General features: G+C 66.4%; 2 protein-coding genes across 2 annotated transcripts; both read right to left on the minus strand.

Annotated features, from left to right (window-relative positions):
- Positions 1 to 217: 217 nt before the first annotated feature.
- LOC109284233 (uncharacterized) lies at positions 218 to 8,888 on the minus strand. Its single transcript, XM_059718629.1, has 10 exons — positions 8,778 to 8,888; positions 7,926 to 8,048; positions 7,321 to 7,470; positions 6,683 to 6,835; positions 6,267 to 6,401; positions 5,613 to 5,759; positions 2,114 to 2,266; positions 1,523 to 1,723; positions 1,304 to 1,432; positions 218 to 818 (listed from the first exon to the last, which is right to left on the minus strand). The coding sequence occupies exons 1-10, from the start codon at positions 8,839 to 8,841 to the stop codon at positions 304 to 306; spliced, it is 1,770 nt and encodes a 589-aa protein (XP_059574612.1). The 5' UTR covers positions 8,842 to 8,888; the 3' UTR covers positions 218 to 303.
- A 693-nt stretch (positions 8,889 to 9,581) lies between these two features.
- LOC102564320 (uncharacterized) lies at positions 9,582 to 15,832 on the minus strand. The gene is made up of 7 exons (XM_014594729.3): positions 15,563 to 15,832; positions 14,681 to 14,797; positions 14,028 to 14,177; positions 13,493 to 13,636; positions 12,747 to 12,884; positions 12,235 to 12,393; positions 9,582 to 12,002 (listed from the first exon to the last, which is right to left on the minus strand). Exons 1-7 carry the CDS (start codon positions 15,624 to 15,626, stop codon positions 9,937 to 9,939), a joined length of 2,838 nt encoding a protein of 945 aa, XP_014450215.3. The 5' UTR covers positions 15,627 to 15,832; the 3' UTR covers positions 9,582 to 9,936.
- Positions 15,833 to 15,973: the final 141 nt, after the last annotated feature.

Below are 15,973 nucleotides of genomic sequence, written 5' to 3' on the forward strand. Positions count from 1 at the left end.
AAAAAAAAAACAAATCCCCTCCCCAAACTGGGAGAGACCCTAGGCGTCCGGCCCTCCACCCCCATACAAAGCAAGATTGAAACCTCCAAAAGCTTCTGGGTACAAGATTTTATTTATTTCAGGGCTCCCCACTATGCTAATCCCCCCCAGCTCCCCTCCCCCCCCCCCCCCCCCCGAAAGAGACCCTGGCTGTCTAGGCTCCTGCCCCCACCCCGCCCCCACCATTTCTAACCCCCTACCCCCAAGTAAAGCCAGATCCCAGGCCCTGCCGTGCCCACGGGGAGAGACTCAAGGCACCCGGGCTCAGAGCAGCAGGTGCGCGATGCCCAGGGCCAACAGCAGGGGGCAGAAGGGGAGGCTGGGGGCGGCTCCAGCAACCTGCGGCCCCTTGGTGGGGATCCCCTGCTGCTTCCCGAGGTCCCCAGGGTGTCGGGCAGGCCTGGTGGAGAGGAAGGGGAAGGTGCTGGTTTGGGGACCCCCCTTAGCTGGGGGGGCCACGTCCTTGGGCTTCACGAAGAGGTCCTTGGCGTTGCTAGGGCCTGGGGTTGCCGTGGTGACCCAGCTGGTGGTCCTGTTCCCCCCTTTGGGGGCTAGGCTGGCGCTGACTGAGGCGGGGGTGCCCTCAGGGCCTATGGCTTCCTGGATGACATGGGACTCATTGCGGCTCTTCTGGGCCGCCGCGGTCCCCGTGCAGAAGCTGCCGCTGCAGCAGGCGCCCTCCTGGGTGAAGAGCAGGGGACCGACGCGGCGGCGGACGGGGGCCGTGGTGCAGGGCTGGGGCTGGCAGCTCCACACGAACAGGGGCACCGACAGCTCTCCTGCGGGGGCACGAGATGGGGGACATCAGGGGTGTGGGGAGACGCCAAGTATCCCACAGTGCCCTGGGGTAGGCCCCCGGGACGGGGAGACACCCAGCATCCCACAATGCTCTGTGTGTGTGTGTCCAATGCCTGGGTCCCCTGCGTGTGTGTCCTGGACACCTGATTTCCATTCATGTGTGTGTGGGGTGTGTCTAGGATACCTGGGTTGTGTGTTGAGTGTGTGTGTGTTTGTGCATGTGTGTCTCCCCCAAATGCCTGGACTGTTTGTGTGTGCATGTACACGTTCCCAGTGCCCGGGTTCTCTGCCGTGTGTCCCGGGCGCCTGGTTCCATGCGTGTGCATGTCCGTGTGTGCATTGTGTGTCCCGGACACCTGGGTTCTGTGTGTGCGCGAGATACCTGCTTCTGTGTGCATGTGGGTCCCAGACACCTAGGTCTCCCCCCACCCACCCAAGGCCTGAGGACCCCCCTCACCCCACTCACCTGCCATGATGGTGCCATTGCCCTGGTAACACTGGGCCTCCCTGGGGCAGGTCACCTGCTCCAGGACCCCCGGCTCTGGCTTGGGGCTCAGGCCCGACAGGCACTGGGTGGCATCATGGGGAGCTGGGCCTGAAAGAGGGGTTGTGGGGGGCTCTGGTCAGACCTGGGCCCCTCCCCCAAGCTGGAGGGTGCCCCCCCAAATCCGACCCCGCGTTTTACCTTCATTGGGCCCAAGGAGCATGGGGTCATCGAGAGGCACGGGGCTCTTGTAAAGGTCATCGTTGCAGAGATCAGAGGGGCACAGTTGGACGTAGCGCTGGAGGGGGGTGGCCCCGGGGGGCAGCGTGGCCCCGGGGGGCAGCGTGGTCCCGGGGACCCCCTCGCTGCACCCCAAGAAGGTCGCCGTCACCCACATGGCCCCTGGAGGTGGGGAAGGGGGAGGCATGGTGGAGTTGGGGTCGGGGGGGCACAGTCCCACCCTATGGGGCTGGCGACCCTGGGTGGGGGAGAGAAGCTAGGGGGCCGAGGCACACATGTGTGCACACATACAGGTTGAAGGCATGGGGGACAGGTACAGAGTCCAGGCATTTGGGATGAATACACACACACGAACCCATGTATCCAGGTCTCTTTCTCTCACACACACAAACACCCATGTGTCCGGGGTTCTCACACACTCACACCCTGTGCCCCCCACTTACCCATCTACCCACACCCATGCCCCAGTCCCACAGCCCCGCCCTGCCCTTCTCCTTGCACCCCACTCTCAGCCCTGCCCCTGCCCAGGGCAATGGGGTGGGCCAAACTGACCTGTGTGTAGCGTGGCACTGGTGGCAAGGCAGGCAGGGGTGTGCGGGGGGCAGCTCTGGTTGGTCTTGGGGGTCACAGTGGCATCTAACACACGGCCTCTGGGGCCATAGAACAGCACTGAGCTGGCCTGGTGGCACGTCAGTGCCCGGGAACCTGCAGACATGGAGTGCTATAAGAATATGTGTGTGTGTGTGTGTGCGTGCATTGGTTTGTGTATGTGTGTGTGTGGCCTGGACACCTGGGGGGTGGGTGTGTATGTGTGTGTATGTGCACACATGCATGCGTGTGTGTTCTGGCCTGGATGCCTGGGTTCTGTGTGTGCACACATGCATTTGTGTATTTTTGTGTGTGTCAGCGATGTCTCATCAGGACACCTGGGTTCTGTGTGTGTGCCTGGCTCAGCTGCCTAGCGCGCGCGCGCGCGCGCGCGTGTGTATCCTGGATGCATGGGTCCTGCATGAGTGCATGTGTTTTGGGTACAGACACTTGGGGGGTGTCCATCCAACGCCTGTATTCTGGGTGCCTTGAGTGAGCAACCCCAAAACCTTTGGCAGTCCTTGTGCGTCCCTCCTGGGAGACAGAACCCAGGTGTCTGGGCTCCCAGTCACCCCACACAAATCCCCTTCCCAGGGCCCCCCCACCTGCCGCCCCCCCCTTGCCAGGACCTCACACCCCCTTCCCACGGCCCCCCCACCTGCCGCCCCCCCCTTGCCAGGACCTCACACCCCCTTCCCACGGCCCCCCCACCTGCCGCCCCCCCCTTGCCAGGACCTCACACCCCCTTCCCGCAGTATCCAAGTCTCACCCCTTAGGCCTCACTCCCCGCCCAGAGAACCCAGGCGCCCGGGCCCCTCCACCACCTGTTCTGCCCACTACCGCCCCCTCCTCCTCCCAGGGAACCCAGACGTCGGGGTACCTGGGGCCAACACAGCCAGGGCCCCCAGCAGGGCAGCCATCCATGTCCCAGCGACCATCATGACTGCGAGGCCCTGATGTTGCATGCGCATGTGAGCAGCCAGGCACAACCGGGGTTTATACCCCTGCCCCCCCTCACTTCCCGCTCCTACCCCCTTGCGCCAGGCACCCACTTCCTCTGGGCCAACGGGTCCCGTTACACAACTGACCCCCTGTGTGCACACACACACACACACACACACACACAACGGTCTGATGGGGGCAGGCCTGGGAACACACACACACAACCCAGGTGTACAGGACACACAGAAAGAACCCAGGTGTATGAGCCACACAGGTGCGCACACACACAGAACCCAGGGATTCGGCACACACACACACCCTCCCTCGCCCCCAGGCATCCAGGACACACACACAAACACACACACACACACACACACACACACGTACAGACACACATACACAAATATGCCCTCCTCCAGGCATCCAGAACACACGCACGCACGCACACAGAACCTGGGTATTCAGGGTAAACACACACACGCACACCCCGGGCATCCAGGACACCCCTCCACCCCACCTTGTGCAAGAAGCATTAGGACATCCCAGGAACTTTTTCCTAGCCCTAGCTCGGGGGGGGAGGGGGCAAGACACCTGGGTTCCCCCAATCCATACCTCACTTTCCCCATCTGTATACTGGGCCCTGGCCTGAGGAGGGAAGCTCCTGGGGGGCAGGAACCCCTCCATCCCCAGCCTGCTCCCAGGAGTCATCTACCAATACGTAGAGAACCCAGATGTCCAGGTCACCCGCCACCACCCTTGTTTATAGCCCACAGGCAGAAGGTGTTGCACCCTCCTTGCCTCACAGCCCCTTTCTCAACTGGGTGCTGCAATCGGGTGTCCCAACCGCCACCCCCTCCCCCTGCCGTTGCAGAAAAAGCTTGGCCCCCAAAATGCGCCCAGCCTTGGGGGACAGCATTGGGCTGGGTCTAGCAGGGCCCCTGAGAGGCACCCAGCTCTGGGGTGGGAGTCACAGCTGGGTATAATTGGGCCCTGAGATACAGCTGGCTCTGGGGTGGGCATCTTGGCTGGGTAGAACAGGGCCCTGCAATGCGCCCAGCTCTGGGATGGATGTCATGGGTGGGTAGAACCAGACGCCAAGATGCACCCACCTCTAGAGGTGGGGTGTCATGGCTGGGTAGAAAGGGCCGCGTGATGCACCCAGTTCTGGGATGGGCATCACAGCTGGGTGTAATGGGGCCCTGAAATGCAGCTGGCTCTGGGGTGGGTACCACGGCTGGGTACAAGGGGCCCCCTGAGATGCGTCCAGCTCTGGGGTGGAGCAGGGAAAACCTTGCCCACAGGACCCGGATGCCCTGCCCACCCCCCGGATTTGAGTAGGCCCCACAAAACCTAGAGATATTGTAAAATAAACCTTTATTTGCCCCAAATCCATGGGCTATAAATAAGACAAAAAATACAATAAACAAGGATAAGGAAGTGGCGGGTTGCCCCCCCCATCCGTGACTGGATCACAAAGTATCTAGTACGAGGGGGCAATAAATAGTGCAGGCCCAGGTCAGAGGTGGGGGGGTGCTCAGGTCGCCTCCCTGCCTGAGGAAGGCAGTGGGAAGCCAGGCATCCAGACTCGAGCCCCGACACCCCTGTCGAGCTGGGGGAGGAACCCAGGCCTCCGGAGGGGGTGTTCCCCGAGAGTCTCGTGAAGGACCCAGGTGCCCGGGCGGGGGCTATGGCAGCTGGATGAGGAGCAGGCCAAGGGGGGCCAGCAGCGCGGTGGCAGGGGGCCAGGGTGGGGCGGCCCCCTGGTTGCAGCGGTCACCTTGGCAGCACTGGGCCCCGGCCCCCTGAAGCCCCTTGTAGATGGCCGTGTAGGGGGAGTCGCACCAGGCCGGTGAGGCGCAGCCCCGCACCCTCCAGCCTGGGCCCTCGACCTCTGCAGGAAGAGGGGCGGTCAGCACCCCTGGGGCACCCCCCCAGCCCTGCCCATCCCCCCCCAGCCCTGCCTCCCCAACCCAGCCCCATAATGAAGCCCCCCAGCCTGTCCAGGATCCCCCCCAAGCCCAGACTTTAGCCTATCACAGCCCCCCCAAATCCAGCCCCCCTGGGACTCCCCAACCCAGTCCCATGGCTTATCCAACCCCCCCACCCCCAGACCCAGAATTCAGCCTACCCTGGGCCCTCCCATGCAGGCCCCTCAAAGCTCAGATTTCTGCCTATCCTGCCCCCCCATCAAACCCAGCCCCATGGCTTATCCAGGACTTCTGCCCCAGGCCCAGGCTTTGACCTGCTCTGACCCCCCAAATCCAGCCCCCCAGGACCCCCCCCATGCAGTCCTGTGACCTATCCAGGACCGCCCCAGGCCCAGGCTTAGACTTCTACCTACCGCCCCCAGCGGCACCCCCTCACCCTGACCAAGCCCCTCCAGACCCAGGATTCAGTCAATCCCGCCCAAAACCCAGCGCCCCGGGGACCCCCCCCTGCCCTGTGGCCTGCCTGAGACCCCCCCCAACACCCCTGGGGCGGCAGGACCCCCAAACCCAGCCCCCGCCAGGTACAGCCCTACCGTGGGTGCCCTCGGCCTCCAGGCAGCGCGTCATGGGCCCGCGGCAGTGCAGCTCGGCCAGCGCGTGCGGGGCGCAGCCGTGGGTGCGGTTCCCCTCGCAGCTGTAGCACGTCACGTTGTTGAGGGGCAGCTGGGACACCTCCACGTCTGTGGGGAGGGGGAGGGGGATCAGGCCTGCAGGCCCCCGCACTGCCGCCCGCGGCCCCCGCACTGCCGGCCCGCGGCCCCCCGCAGGCCCCCGCACTGCCCCCCGCGGCCCCCGCACTGCCGCCCGCGGCCCCCGCACTGCCGGCCCGCAGCCCCCGCAGGCCCCCGCACTGCCGGCCCGCAGCCCCCGCAGGCCCCCGCACTGCCGGCCCGCAGGCCCCCGCACTGCCGGCCCGCAGCCCCCGCACTGCCGGCCCGCAGCCCCCGCAGGCCCCCGCACTGCCGGCCCGCAGCCCCCGCAGGCCCCCGCACTGCCGGCCCGCAGCCCCCGCAGGCCCCCGCACTGCCGGCCCGCAGGCCCCCGCACTGCCGGCCCGCAGCCCCCGCACTGCCGCCCGAGGCCCCCGCACTGCCGGCCCGCGGCCCCCGCAGGCCCCCGCACTGCCGGCCCGCGACCCCCCGCACTGCCGCCCGCGGCCCCCGCAGGCCCCCGCACTGCCGGCCCACCGTGCGGGTCGTCGTTGCAGAGGCTGCGGTTGCAGCAGCGCAGCAGGAAGAGGCTCCCCGCGCTGTGGAAGCCCAGGGGCGCCCCGCACCCCCAGAGCCGGCCGCAGCCCTTCAGGCGCCGCTCGTCCGGGGCGTCTGCGGGGCGAAAGGGCGGAGTCAGCGCAAGCCACACCCCCTTCGCCTCCCGGGCCCCCCCACCACACCCCTTCTTCCAAATGAAGCCCCGCCCCCTAGCTGCTGTCGCGTCCCGCCCTGGCTCCAACAGGCCACGCCCCTCGCCCCCTTAGCCCGGCCCCTTTCTGCCTTTAACCTCACCCCTTCTCCCTTTACTCCCCGCCTGGCCCAGCCCCTTTCTTCTGTTGGCTCCACCCCTCCTTTCGCCTGGTCCCGCCCCTTTCCCTTAGCCCCGCCCCTACCGTGGGGCCCGCCCAGGGTCGCGATGTCCACGCACTGGTCGCGGGGGTCGGCGCAGGGCAGCGGGGCCAGATCCCGGCCCGAGCACGATCCCTCGGAGGCGGCGCAGGACACGCAGCGCAGGGGGGTGCCGCGGGGGTGCGGGAAGTCGGGGCCTGCGGGGGGGGCGGGGTCAGTGGGGGGCCCGATCCGGATCCTGGAGGGGCCTCGAGCCTCAGCCCGCTGCCCCCGTCCTGGGAGGCAAGGGCTAAGCGGGGCCCGATCCTGATCCCCAACATCCCCACCCCGGGAAGGCAGGAAGGATCCTCATCCTTGTCCCCAGCCCCCACCCACACGGAGGGGCCCGATCCTGAGCCCAGCACCCCCCTGCCCACTGCCTCATGGGAGGGAGGAGGTTAAGAGGGGACCCGAACTTGATACCGCCCTCGACCCCCAAGGTAAACGAGGCCGAAAGGTCCCGATCCTGGCTCTAGTCTAGATGATGCAAGGCTCGGATCCTGATCCTGACACTATTGGGGGGCGATGGGGGGCGGGAGGAATGTCCTGGGTGGGGACCCGATCCTGGCCCCTCCTAACTCTGTGTCTGGCGGGGAGAGATCCAGGAGGGACCCGATCCCCCCCCCCCCCCCCGGGCACTGACCTCGGGGGTCCTCGCGGTTGCAGAGGTCGGAGGCGCAGAAGTGCTCGGAGAGGAAGAGGACGGAGCCGGTGGTGGAGGCGAAGGACACAGAGTTGTTGGGTTTCCCGGCGACATCGCAGCCGCGGCTGGTCCGGACCCACTGAGCCGTGCCTGGGGGGAGCGGGCGGGAGTGAGGGGCACCGGGAGGGGCTGCGGGGCGGGAGCGTGGGGCCGGGGGAGCAGGGGGCTGCGGGCGGGAGCGAGGGGCCGGGGGAGCAGGGGGCTGTGGGCGGAGGGTGGGGCCGGGGGAGCAGGGGGCTGCGGGCGGAGGGTGGGGCCGGGGGAGCAGGGGGCTGTGGGCGGAGGGTGGGGCCGGGGGAGCAGGGGGCTGCGGGCGGAGGGTGGGGCCGGGGGAGCAGGGGGCTGTGGGCGGAGGGTGGGGCCGGGGGAGCAGGGGGCTGCGGGCGGAGGGTGGGGCCGGGGGAGCAGGGGGCTGCGGGCGGGAGCGAGGGGCCGGGGGAGCAGGGGGCTGCGGGCGAGAGCGAGGGGCACTGGCAGGGCGGTGGTGGCAGGGCCGGGGGCGGGGTTGCAGGTCGGGAGTGTGGGGCAGCGCAGGCCGGACTCACGGGTGAGGGGCCGGAGGCTGGCCATGGCTGTGGCCCGGCACCGATCCTGCCCCGGGGCACAGTCCAGTTGCGGACACGACTCGTTCTCCTCATCCTCGCACGAGTAGCAGCGCAGGGCAGCGGCTGGGGGCGGGGGAGGGGGGGAGGGTCAAAGCGGGGGGAGAGAACCCGGCGTCCGGGCTGTCAGCCCCTTTCCGGGACGGAGCCCAGGTGTCCGAGTCCCCGCCCGCTCCCCGCACGGACACTTCTGCTTCGTGGCAGCCCTGATTCACACCCATGGGGGGGAAGTGAGGTCATGACCCCCCCTCAGAGGGAACCACTCATATCCTGGCCTGACTCAGCCCCAGGCACAGCTAGGGGCGGCCGGGGGTGGGATGGGACCCAGGCGTCTGGGCCACCCGCACCCCTCATCCCGGGAACCTGGGCGCTCAGTGCTCCCCCGACCCCGGGCTCCGGGCATGGGGAGGACTCAGGCGTCCGGGCTCCCGGCACCAGCCCCGACTCCCCACCAGAGATCCCAGGCGTCCGGGACCTCCCTGCCCGATTCTGACCCCCCACACCTCTCCTCCCACAGATCCCAGGTGTCCGGCCTCCCCCAGCCCCTAGTTCCGACCCCTCACCAGAGATCCAGGCATCCGGGACCTTCCTGCCCAACTCTGACCCCCCACACCTCCCCTCCCACAGATCCCAGGTGTCCGGCCTCCCCCAGCCCCTAGTCCCGACCCCTCACCAGAGATGCCCCTCCCCCAGCTCCGACCCTGAGCCGATCAGAGAACCCAGACGTCTGGGCCCCCCAGCGCCCCCCGCCCCCCAGGGTCGGGGGGAAAAGGACCCATGTGTCCAAGCCGGTACCTGTCCCCAGGGCCACGAGCACGAAGAGCCCGATCCGGATCCAGAGGCCCCGCATGATGGGCATGATTTTACCCCTCCCGCGCCAGCCCGGCTCTGAGCTGCCCCAGTCGCTGTGGCACCTTTAAGAGCTCCCGACCCCCCCCCACCCCCCAGCCCCTCCCTGCTGACTCAAGTCCAGCTCAAGCCGCCACGAATGAGGGAAGTACCCAGGAGTCCAGTGTACACCCCCCACACCCACGCATACCCCCTCCCAGGTGTCCGGGACACCCCCCCCCACCCCCCCAGGTGTCCGGGATACACACATCCAGGATACGGCACCTAGGCCCTGCCCCACGGTTCCCACCCCTGCCTCAAGTCCTCCCCCGCAGAGAACACAGGCGTCAGGCCTCAGTCCAGTCTCCCAGGTGGGTAAACTGAGGCAGGGGGAGGAGCAGAGAACCCGGGTGTCCAGGCACCAGGCCGGCCCCAGGCCATGGCTCGGGGCTGCCGGGACACCTGGTTTCTCTCCAGCCAGGGAGGGAGCTGGGTGTCCAGGGCGGGGGGGCAGGGTGGCAGCCTGGGCTCTCTCTGCGTAGCCAGAGGAAGTTGTGGTGAGGAAATTGTCACCAGACGCAGGGGATGTGGGAGGGGGGAGGGTGGGAGTGTGTGTGGCTGGGGGTGTCACAGTGTCAGGATCCTCTAGCAACCACTGCCCTGCCTGCCCCCATCTGCTCCCCACCCACCCCTGGGGTGCCCAGGGCTGACACAGAGAACCCAGGTATCCAAAACACAGACCCTCCCCCCATGGACCAGGCAGGGCCACACTTTCAGTCTCCATCTCTTTATTCTCCTCCCCCTCACGGGGTGCTGCGCAACTGCCCCTCCCACATCCCCCCCCCAACAAAGGGCAATAAATAACAAAGGGGGGCTTGATCCGCCCCAGTCCAGGAGCGCAGCCTCCTGGGTTCCCTCTGGGGGAAGCAGGGGGACTGGGGACAGGGGGCAGGGTTGATGGCAAGGTGGTGCCCAGATGTCTGGGTCCCCGGGAGGGGCAGGGGAGTGGGGAAAGGGAGCAGGGGTTGACCGGGGAGGGGTGGGGCGGAGCCTGGGTCCTCTCCAGCTCTAGGTGAGGGGTCAGAATGGGACGGTCCCGGGTGCCTGGGTCAGGTCCCTGTGGGGCTCAGCACAGCAGGGCCCCCAGCAGGGCAGTGAGGCCCAGCAGGCAGAGGCCGGGGGTGGGGCCAGGCCCCCCACTGGGCAGGGGCGGGTTGGGCTTGCCTAGGCCAGGCTCCTTGGCCCAGGTCTCATTCCTGCCCCGCTCCGGCAGGCCTGGCCGGGATTGTCCGGGGAAGCTGGTCGCTGCGGTTATGTTGTGGATGTTGATGGGAAACATGTGGGTTGAAGAGGAGGCGGAGTCCCGGGCGCCCCCAGCCTCCCGGGCAACCATGTGACCCTTGCCTGGGGGGCGCCTGCGGCAGGGGCGCCGGGTGCCAGGCGTCACCATAGCTCTGCCCTCTGCTTCAGAGGCTCCACCCTCCATCTGCCGCGGGAAGAGGTAGGGGACAGGCAAGATGGCTGCCAAGGGGTCCTGAGGCTGCACTGGGTGTGGGGAGGGCGATGCCATGACCTTTGACCCCACGGGAGCTGAGACCCCCGCAGTCCGGGAGACAGACGTGGTGCCCTCAGCATCATCTACGCACTCCTGCTCTGCCACCATGGCTGGTGCGACGCTGCCTGATGCCTCCCGGCCTGGCTGGCCATGTCCGACTGTCACCGTCACGGTATTGCCACTGGAATAAAAGCCACCAGCATCCAACACCCGGTCTCGGGAGTCATCAGAGCCCTGGGGAGATGCGGTGATGTGATTGCCTGACACTTCCCAGCCCGGCTGGTCATGTCTACCTGTTGCCGTCACAGTTTTGCCATCAGAGTACACCCTGCCGGCATCCAACACCTGGTCCCGGGAGTTATCCATGCCCTGGGATGATGCAGTGATGTAGCTGCCTAACACCTCCTGCCCTGGCTGATTGCGACTGCCTGTAGCCATCATGGTGTTGCCATCAGAGTAGAACCCACCAGCATTCAACACTCGGTCCTGGGAGCCATCTGTGTCTTGGGATGACACAGTGACATGCTTGCCTGATGCCTCCCAGCTTGGCTGGTCATGTCCGCCTGTTGCCGTCACTGTGTTGCCACTGGAGTAGAAGCCACCAGTGTCCAACACCCGGTCCCTGGAGTTATCTGTGCCCTGGGGAGATGCGGTGATGTGGTTGCCTGACACCTCCCAGCCTGGTGGGCCACGTCCGAATGTTGCCGTCACGGTGTTGCCATTGGAGTAGACCCCACCGGCATTCAATACCTGGTCCCAGGAGCTATCTACACCCTGGGATGATGCAGTGATGTGGTTGCCTGACACCTCCCAGCCTGGCTGGCCGTGTCTGCCTGTATCCGTCTCAGTGTTGCCACTGGAGTAGAAGCCACCAGAATCCAACACCTGGTCCCGGGAGCTGTCAGAGCCCCGGGATGATGCAGTGACGTGGTTGCCTGATGCCTCCCAGCCCTGTCTGCTTGTTGCTGTCATGGTGTTGCCATTGGAGTAGACCCCACTGTCATTCAATACCCGGTCCCAGGAGCTATCTGCACTCTGGGATGATGCGGTGTCATGGTTGTCTGACACCTCCCGGCCTGGCTGATTCTGTCCACCTGTAGACGTCACAGTATTGTTGTTGGAGTAGAAGCCACCAGCATGCAACACCTGGTCCCGGGAGCTGCCTGTGCCTTGCGGTGCCGCGGTAACGTAGTTGCCTGCAGCCTCCCAGGCCGGGTGCCCTTGTTCGTCTGCTGTCCTCGCAGTGCTGTCATCTGAGTAGAACCCGCCAGGCACCAACATCCGGTCCCAGGACCTCTCGGTGCTTGGAGGCAATGTAGCGCCATGTCCGCCCATTGTCGTAGCAGTGCCTGGTCTGGGGCCTGTGTGGTCATTGTCCTCCTGGATGCAGTCGGGCTTGGGGATGGGGGGTAGGGTGGGGGTGGAGGTGCATGGCATGCAATTGGGGACCCCCGTTGGCTGGGGGGCAGTGCTGGCGGCAACAAGGACACCCCTGGGCAGGTGGCGGTTGCAGAGGGAGCCGTTGCAGCACAGGACCTGGGTGTCATCCAACTCCTGCACCAGTGCCAACAGCGAGCTCTGGCACATGGCTGGGGTTGCGCAGCCCTTGAAGGTCACCAGGGTCCCACTGGGGGTCCCTGCGGGTAGATGGAGGAGTAGTGAGGACGAGGGAGAGGGTCCCAGATTGGGGCCCAATTCTTATGCCCCCACCCTTCCCCCCCCCGCCATGCCAGATCAGGGCCCAACCTTTATGTCTCCCATCAGGCCAGGATTGGGGCCCAGCCCCTTACAGCTCTCCTCCCAGTCCAGGATCAGGACCCATTCCTTACGCCTCCCCCTCCCTGGCCAGGATCGGGCCTTGGGGCTCACCACGGCGGGTGCGACCCACACCCTCCAGGCAGACAGTGTGGGCTCCGGTGCATTGGACGGTGGCACCAGCGTCAGTGTCCGTGGGGCAGCCAGAGCCATCTTGATCCAGGCAGGACAGGCAGTGCAGCCCGTTGGGGGCCTCGGCCTCCAGATGCAGGTCTAAGAGGTAGGGGGAGGTATATCCCACAAGCCTCCAGGAGCCCCAGGACGGGGTCCTTCCCTCCCTCCCTCCCTGGCTGGGATCATGTCCTTCTCTCCCTCTCTTCCTTGCCCAGGATTGGGCCTTTCTATCCTAGGATTGGGACCTTACACACATAATCACATCCCCCAGCTGCTGTTCCCTGTGGGACCTTTTATCCCAGAATCAGGGCCCCACCGACATAATATCCCCCACTTTCCTGCTCAGTAAGGGCCCTTTTCTCCCAGTGTCAGGGCCTCACAGACACAATCATCCCCCTTCCCTGCCCAGGATCAGGACCTCTCCCAAGGATGGGGGCAGTTCCCCTGGATACCTGAGTCCTGGTGGTTGCAGAAGTGGGTGTTGCAGCACTGGGCCCGCAGCGCGCCCGACCCCGTGTCGAAGCCGAGGGCACCGTGGTCACAGCCAGGCAGGAGGGCGCAGCCCTTCAGCCGCATGTCCGAGAAGGAGCCTGGGGCGGGGGACGGGAGTCAGGATAGGCCCCTCCCCTGCCCCTTGCCCTACCCCAGGTACCCTAAACCCTGCCTACACGTCCCTTTCAGTGCCTAGCCCCATCCCCTGCACCCAGCTCCACCCCACAGCCCCCATTTCAGGGCCCCCTGCCCCCTAGCCCCCTGCCTACCTCCTAAGCCCCTCCCATAGCCCCCTTGCTGCCAATCGTCCCACCCCTCCTTACTAGCCCCACCCCTACCTTGTAGCCCCACCCCTACCTTCCTAACCCTGCCCACAAGCCTTCATCCCAGCAATGTGCCCCGCCCCTAACCTTTAGCCCTGCCCCAGCTCCAAAGTCCCCCCTTTCCAACCAATCACCCCACCCCGCCCCTCCTTTGTCAGTCCCGCCTCTACCCTGTAGCCCCACCTCTACCTCCTAACCCTGCCCATTCCAACCAATCGCTCTGCCCCCTCCTTCCCAACCCCATCCCTTACCCTCTAGCCCTACCCCTCCCTCCTAAGACCCGCCCCCACCCAATCTTCCCACCCCCATGCCCTCCTGGCACCACCTCCCTGTCTGCCCCCTCTCTCAAGCCCCGCCCCCACCCCAGGCCCCGCCCCACTTACCCAGGACACCACGCAGTGCCAGGTCGAAGCAGCGGTCCTGGGCGCCGGTGCAGCCGAGGAGGGTCCGGGCAGTTGGGGGGCACCCTGGCTCATGGACGCTGCATGAGTGACAGTGCAGTGCATTGGGGGCGGCTGGGGGAGCAGCTGTGGGCAGAGGGGGTGGGGTCAGTGGAGGCGGGGCTAAAGGGATCTGGGGGCAGGACTAGGATAGGGAAGGCGGGAACCCAAGAGGTAAAGGGCTGGAGGTGGTGGTGGCTGGGCTAAAGTGGGCAGGGGCAGTGCTTGGGCAGGGGAGACAGGATTAGGCTGGTGGCGTGCAGCTGTCTGGAGTGAATTAGGCTGGGGGCGGAGGAAAATGGGCTGGGGGCGGGACTCAGGCAGGGGAGGTGGGGTTAGTTGCAGAGTGGCAGGTGCAGTGGTGGGGCTGTTAGGGGTAGGGCTAAAGGGGCTGGGGGAGCTGAGACCCCCTGGAGGTTGGTGTGGGAGGAGCTGAGGCTTGGAGCAGGGCCAGGTGTGGCCTGGGGGCAGGGCTCACCCAGCAGGACGTCATCATTGCAGTGGTTGTGGGCGCAGTGCTGGGTACGGGTCGCCAGGGCGAAGAGGTGTCCGCGCAGCTCCAGTGCCTCCTCAGGCCTGGCTCCGCCCCGGGCGCAGCCCTTCGTCACCGCCTGGAACTGCATGAAGGCTGCAGGGGCGGAGCCAAGAAAAAGGGGGCGGACTCAGGGCTCCATAGCCCTGCCCCCTGCTTTCCAAACAGGCCCAGGCCCTCCTTTGCCCCCAGCAGGCCCTGTCCCCACCTGCAGGCTCTGCCTCCTGCCTGTCACCTTAAGACCCCTCCCTACCCAGCACACTGGGACACACCCCGCTTCCAGCTCTGCCCATTTGACAAAGTCCCACCCCCTATCCTGTCCCCCCATAGACCCTGGCTATTACACTAGGCCACTGCTCCTTTCCCTTCATAGACCCCACCCATGACCTTAGGCCCCGCCTCCCGCCCTCATTAGGCCCAACCCCATGCACAGCCCCTGTCCATCATGCTAGGCCCCACCCCTATCTACAGCCCCCTCACAACGCCCCTTCCCTTTAGCAGGCCCCGCCAGACCCCCCTAGGCTCCGCCCCCTCAGACTGAGCCTCCTCACTGGGCCCCAATTTAACCCTTCCTCCTGGCCCTCGTGCAAGGGACTCACACACGGCAGCCGTGCGCACAGCTGTGCGACACGCGTCCTCGCCGGGCGCACACATCACCTCGCTCTCTACGTCGCACCCAAACTCGCCGTGGCACTGCTTGCATGTCAGGCTCCAGGCTGGGGGGTGGGTCAAGGGTCAGAGGTCAAGGGACCCAGGTGTCTGACCTCTTACTCTCACCTGTCTCCCAGGGAGCCCAGGTGTCCAGCCTAGGGGGGCTAGAAGCCTGTCATCCAGGCTCCTAATCCCACTTGTCCCCACCCCAGATGAAGCCAGGCATCCTGGCTCCCAGCCCCGCCCCGGCACCCTCCCACACGCCAGAGAACCCAGGCGTCTGGGCCAGAGGCGGGGGTGAGGCTGCTTCTTGCCTCTCCCGGTTTCGAGGAAGGGGGGGCAAGGCCCAGGGTTTTACTTGGGGTTGGGTAACACCCCCTGCTCCCTGCCCTGCCTCCACCCTGGACGCCTGGGTCCTCTCGCACTCCTGACGGGGAAACTGAGGCTCAGACAATCGCGCCCCCGCCCCCCCCGGTGGACCCTGTGCACCGTGGTGAGTTGGCCCCAAGTGTCTGGCGTCCCCCCCATTCTCCCCCCCAGCCCCCACTCCCCTCCCAGCGAACCCAGCCATCCGAGCTCCCCCACTTCTTCCCTCCTAGAGAACTCAGGGCTTTCATCCCCCCATTCCCACCCCCATCCCTCCCTGTCCCAAGGAACCCAGGTGTCCAGGCTCCCGCCCTGGAAAACCAAGGTGTCCCGGCCCCCACCTCCATTACATGCCATCCCACTGCCACAGGAGGGAGAGCGAGCCCAGGCATCTGGGTTTCTAAGCCCCTTCTGCTCCCCCCCAACCCCCCGCCAGAGAACCCAGGTGTCCAGGCGCGCCCTACCTGGCACCATCAGGGCACCCAGCAGCGCCAGGCCCAGGATCAGGGCCCTCAGGGTACCCCCCATCTCGTCTCTGCCGAAGGCTGCCCAGGGCTGCCTGAGCCTCGATAAATACCCTGGCCAGGGCCGCCCCACCCCTGCGGGAGGGGAGGGGGTGATGGGGGCAATTAGCCTGGCATACGAGTGGGGGCGGGAATGCAGCCAGGGGTGGGGAACCCAGGTGTCCGAGCCCCACCCAGCCCCGCTCACCTGCTACGAGCCCTGGACCCTGCTCCCCTCCCAGAGCCAAAAAGAGCCCAGGCATCTGGGATCCCCCTGACTCCCCCCTCAGACAACCCAGGTCTCTGGGCTTCCCCCCCACCCCATCCTGACCTCCCAGACCCTGCCCCCCCAAACCCAGGTGCCTGGGCTTC

The sequence above is a fragment of the Alligator mississippiensis genome, chromosome 15, assembly GCF_030867095.1.
Source record: "Alligator mississippiensis isolate rAllMis1 chromosome 15, rAllMis1, whole genome shotgun sequence".
Classification (NCBI taxonomy): domain Eukaryota; kingdom Metazoa; phylum Chordata; order Crocodylia; family Alligatoridae; genus Alligator; species Alligator mississippiensis.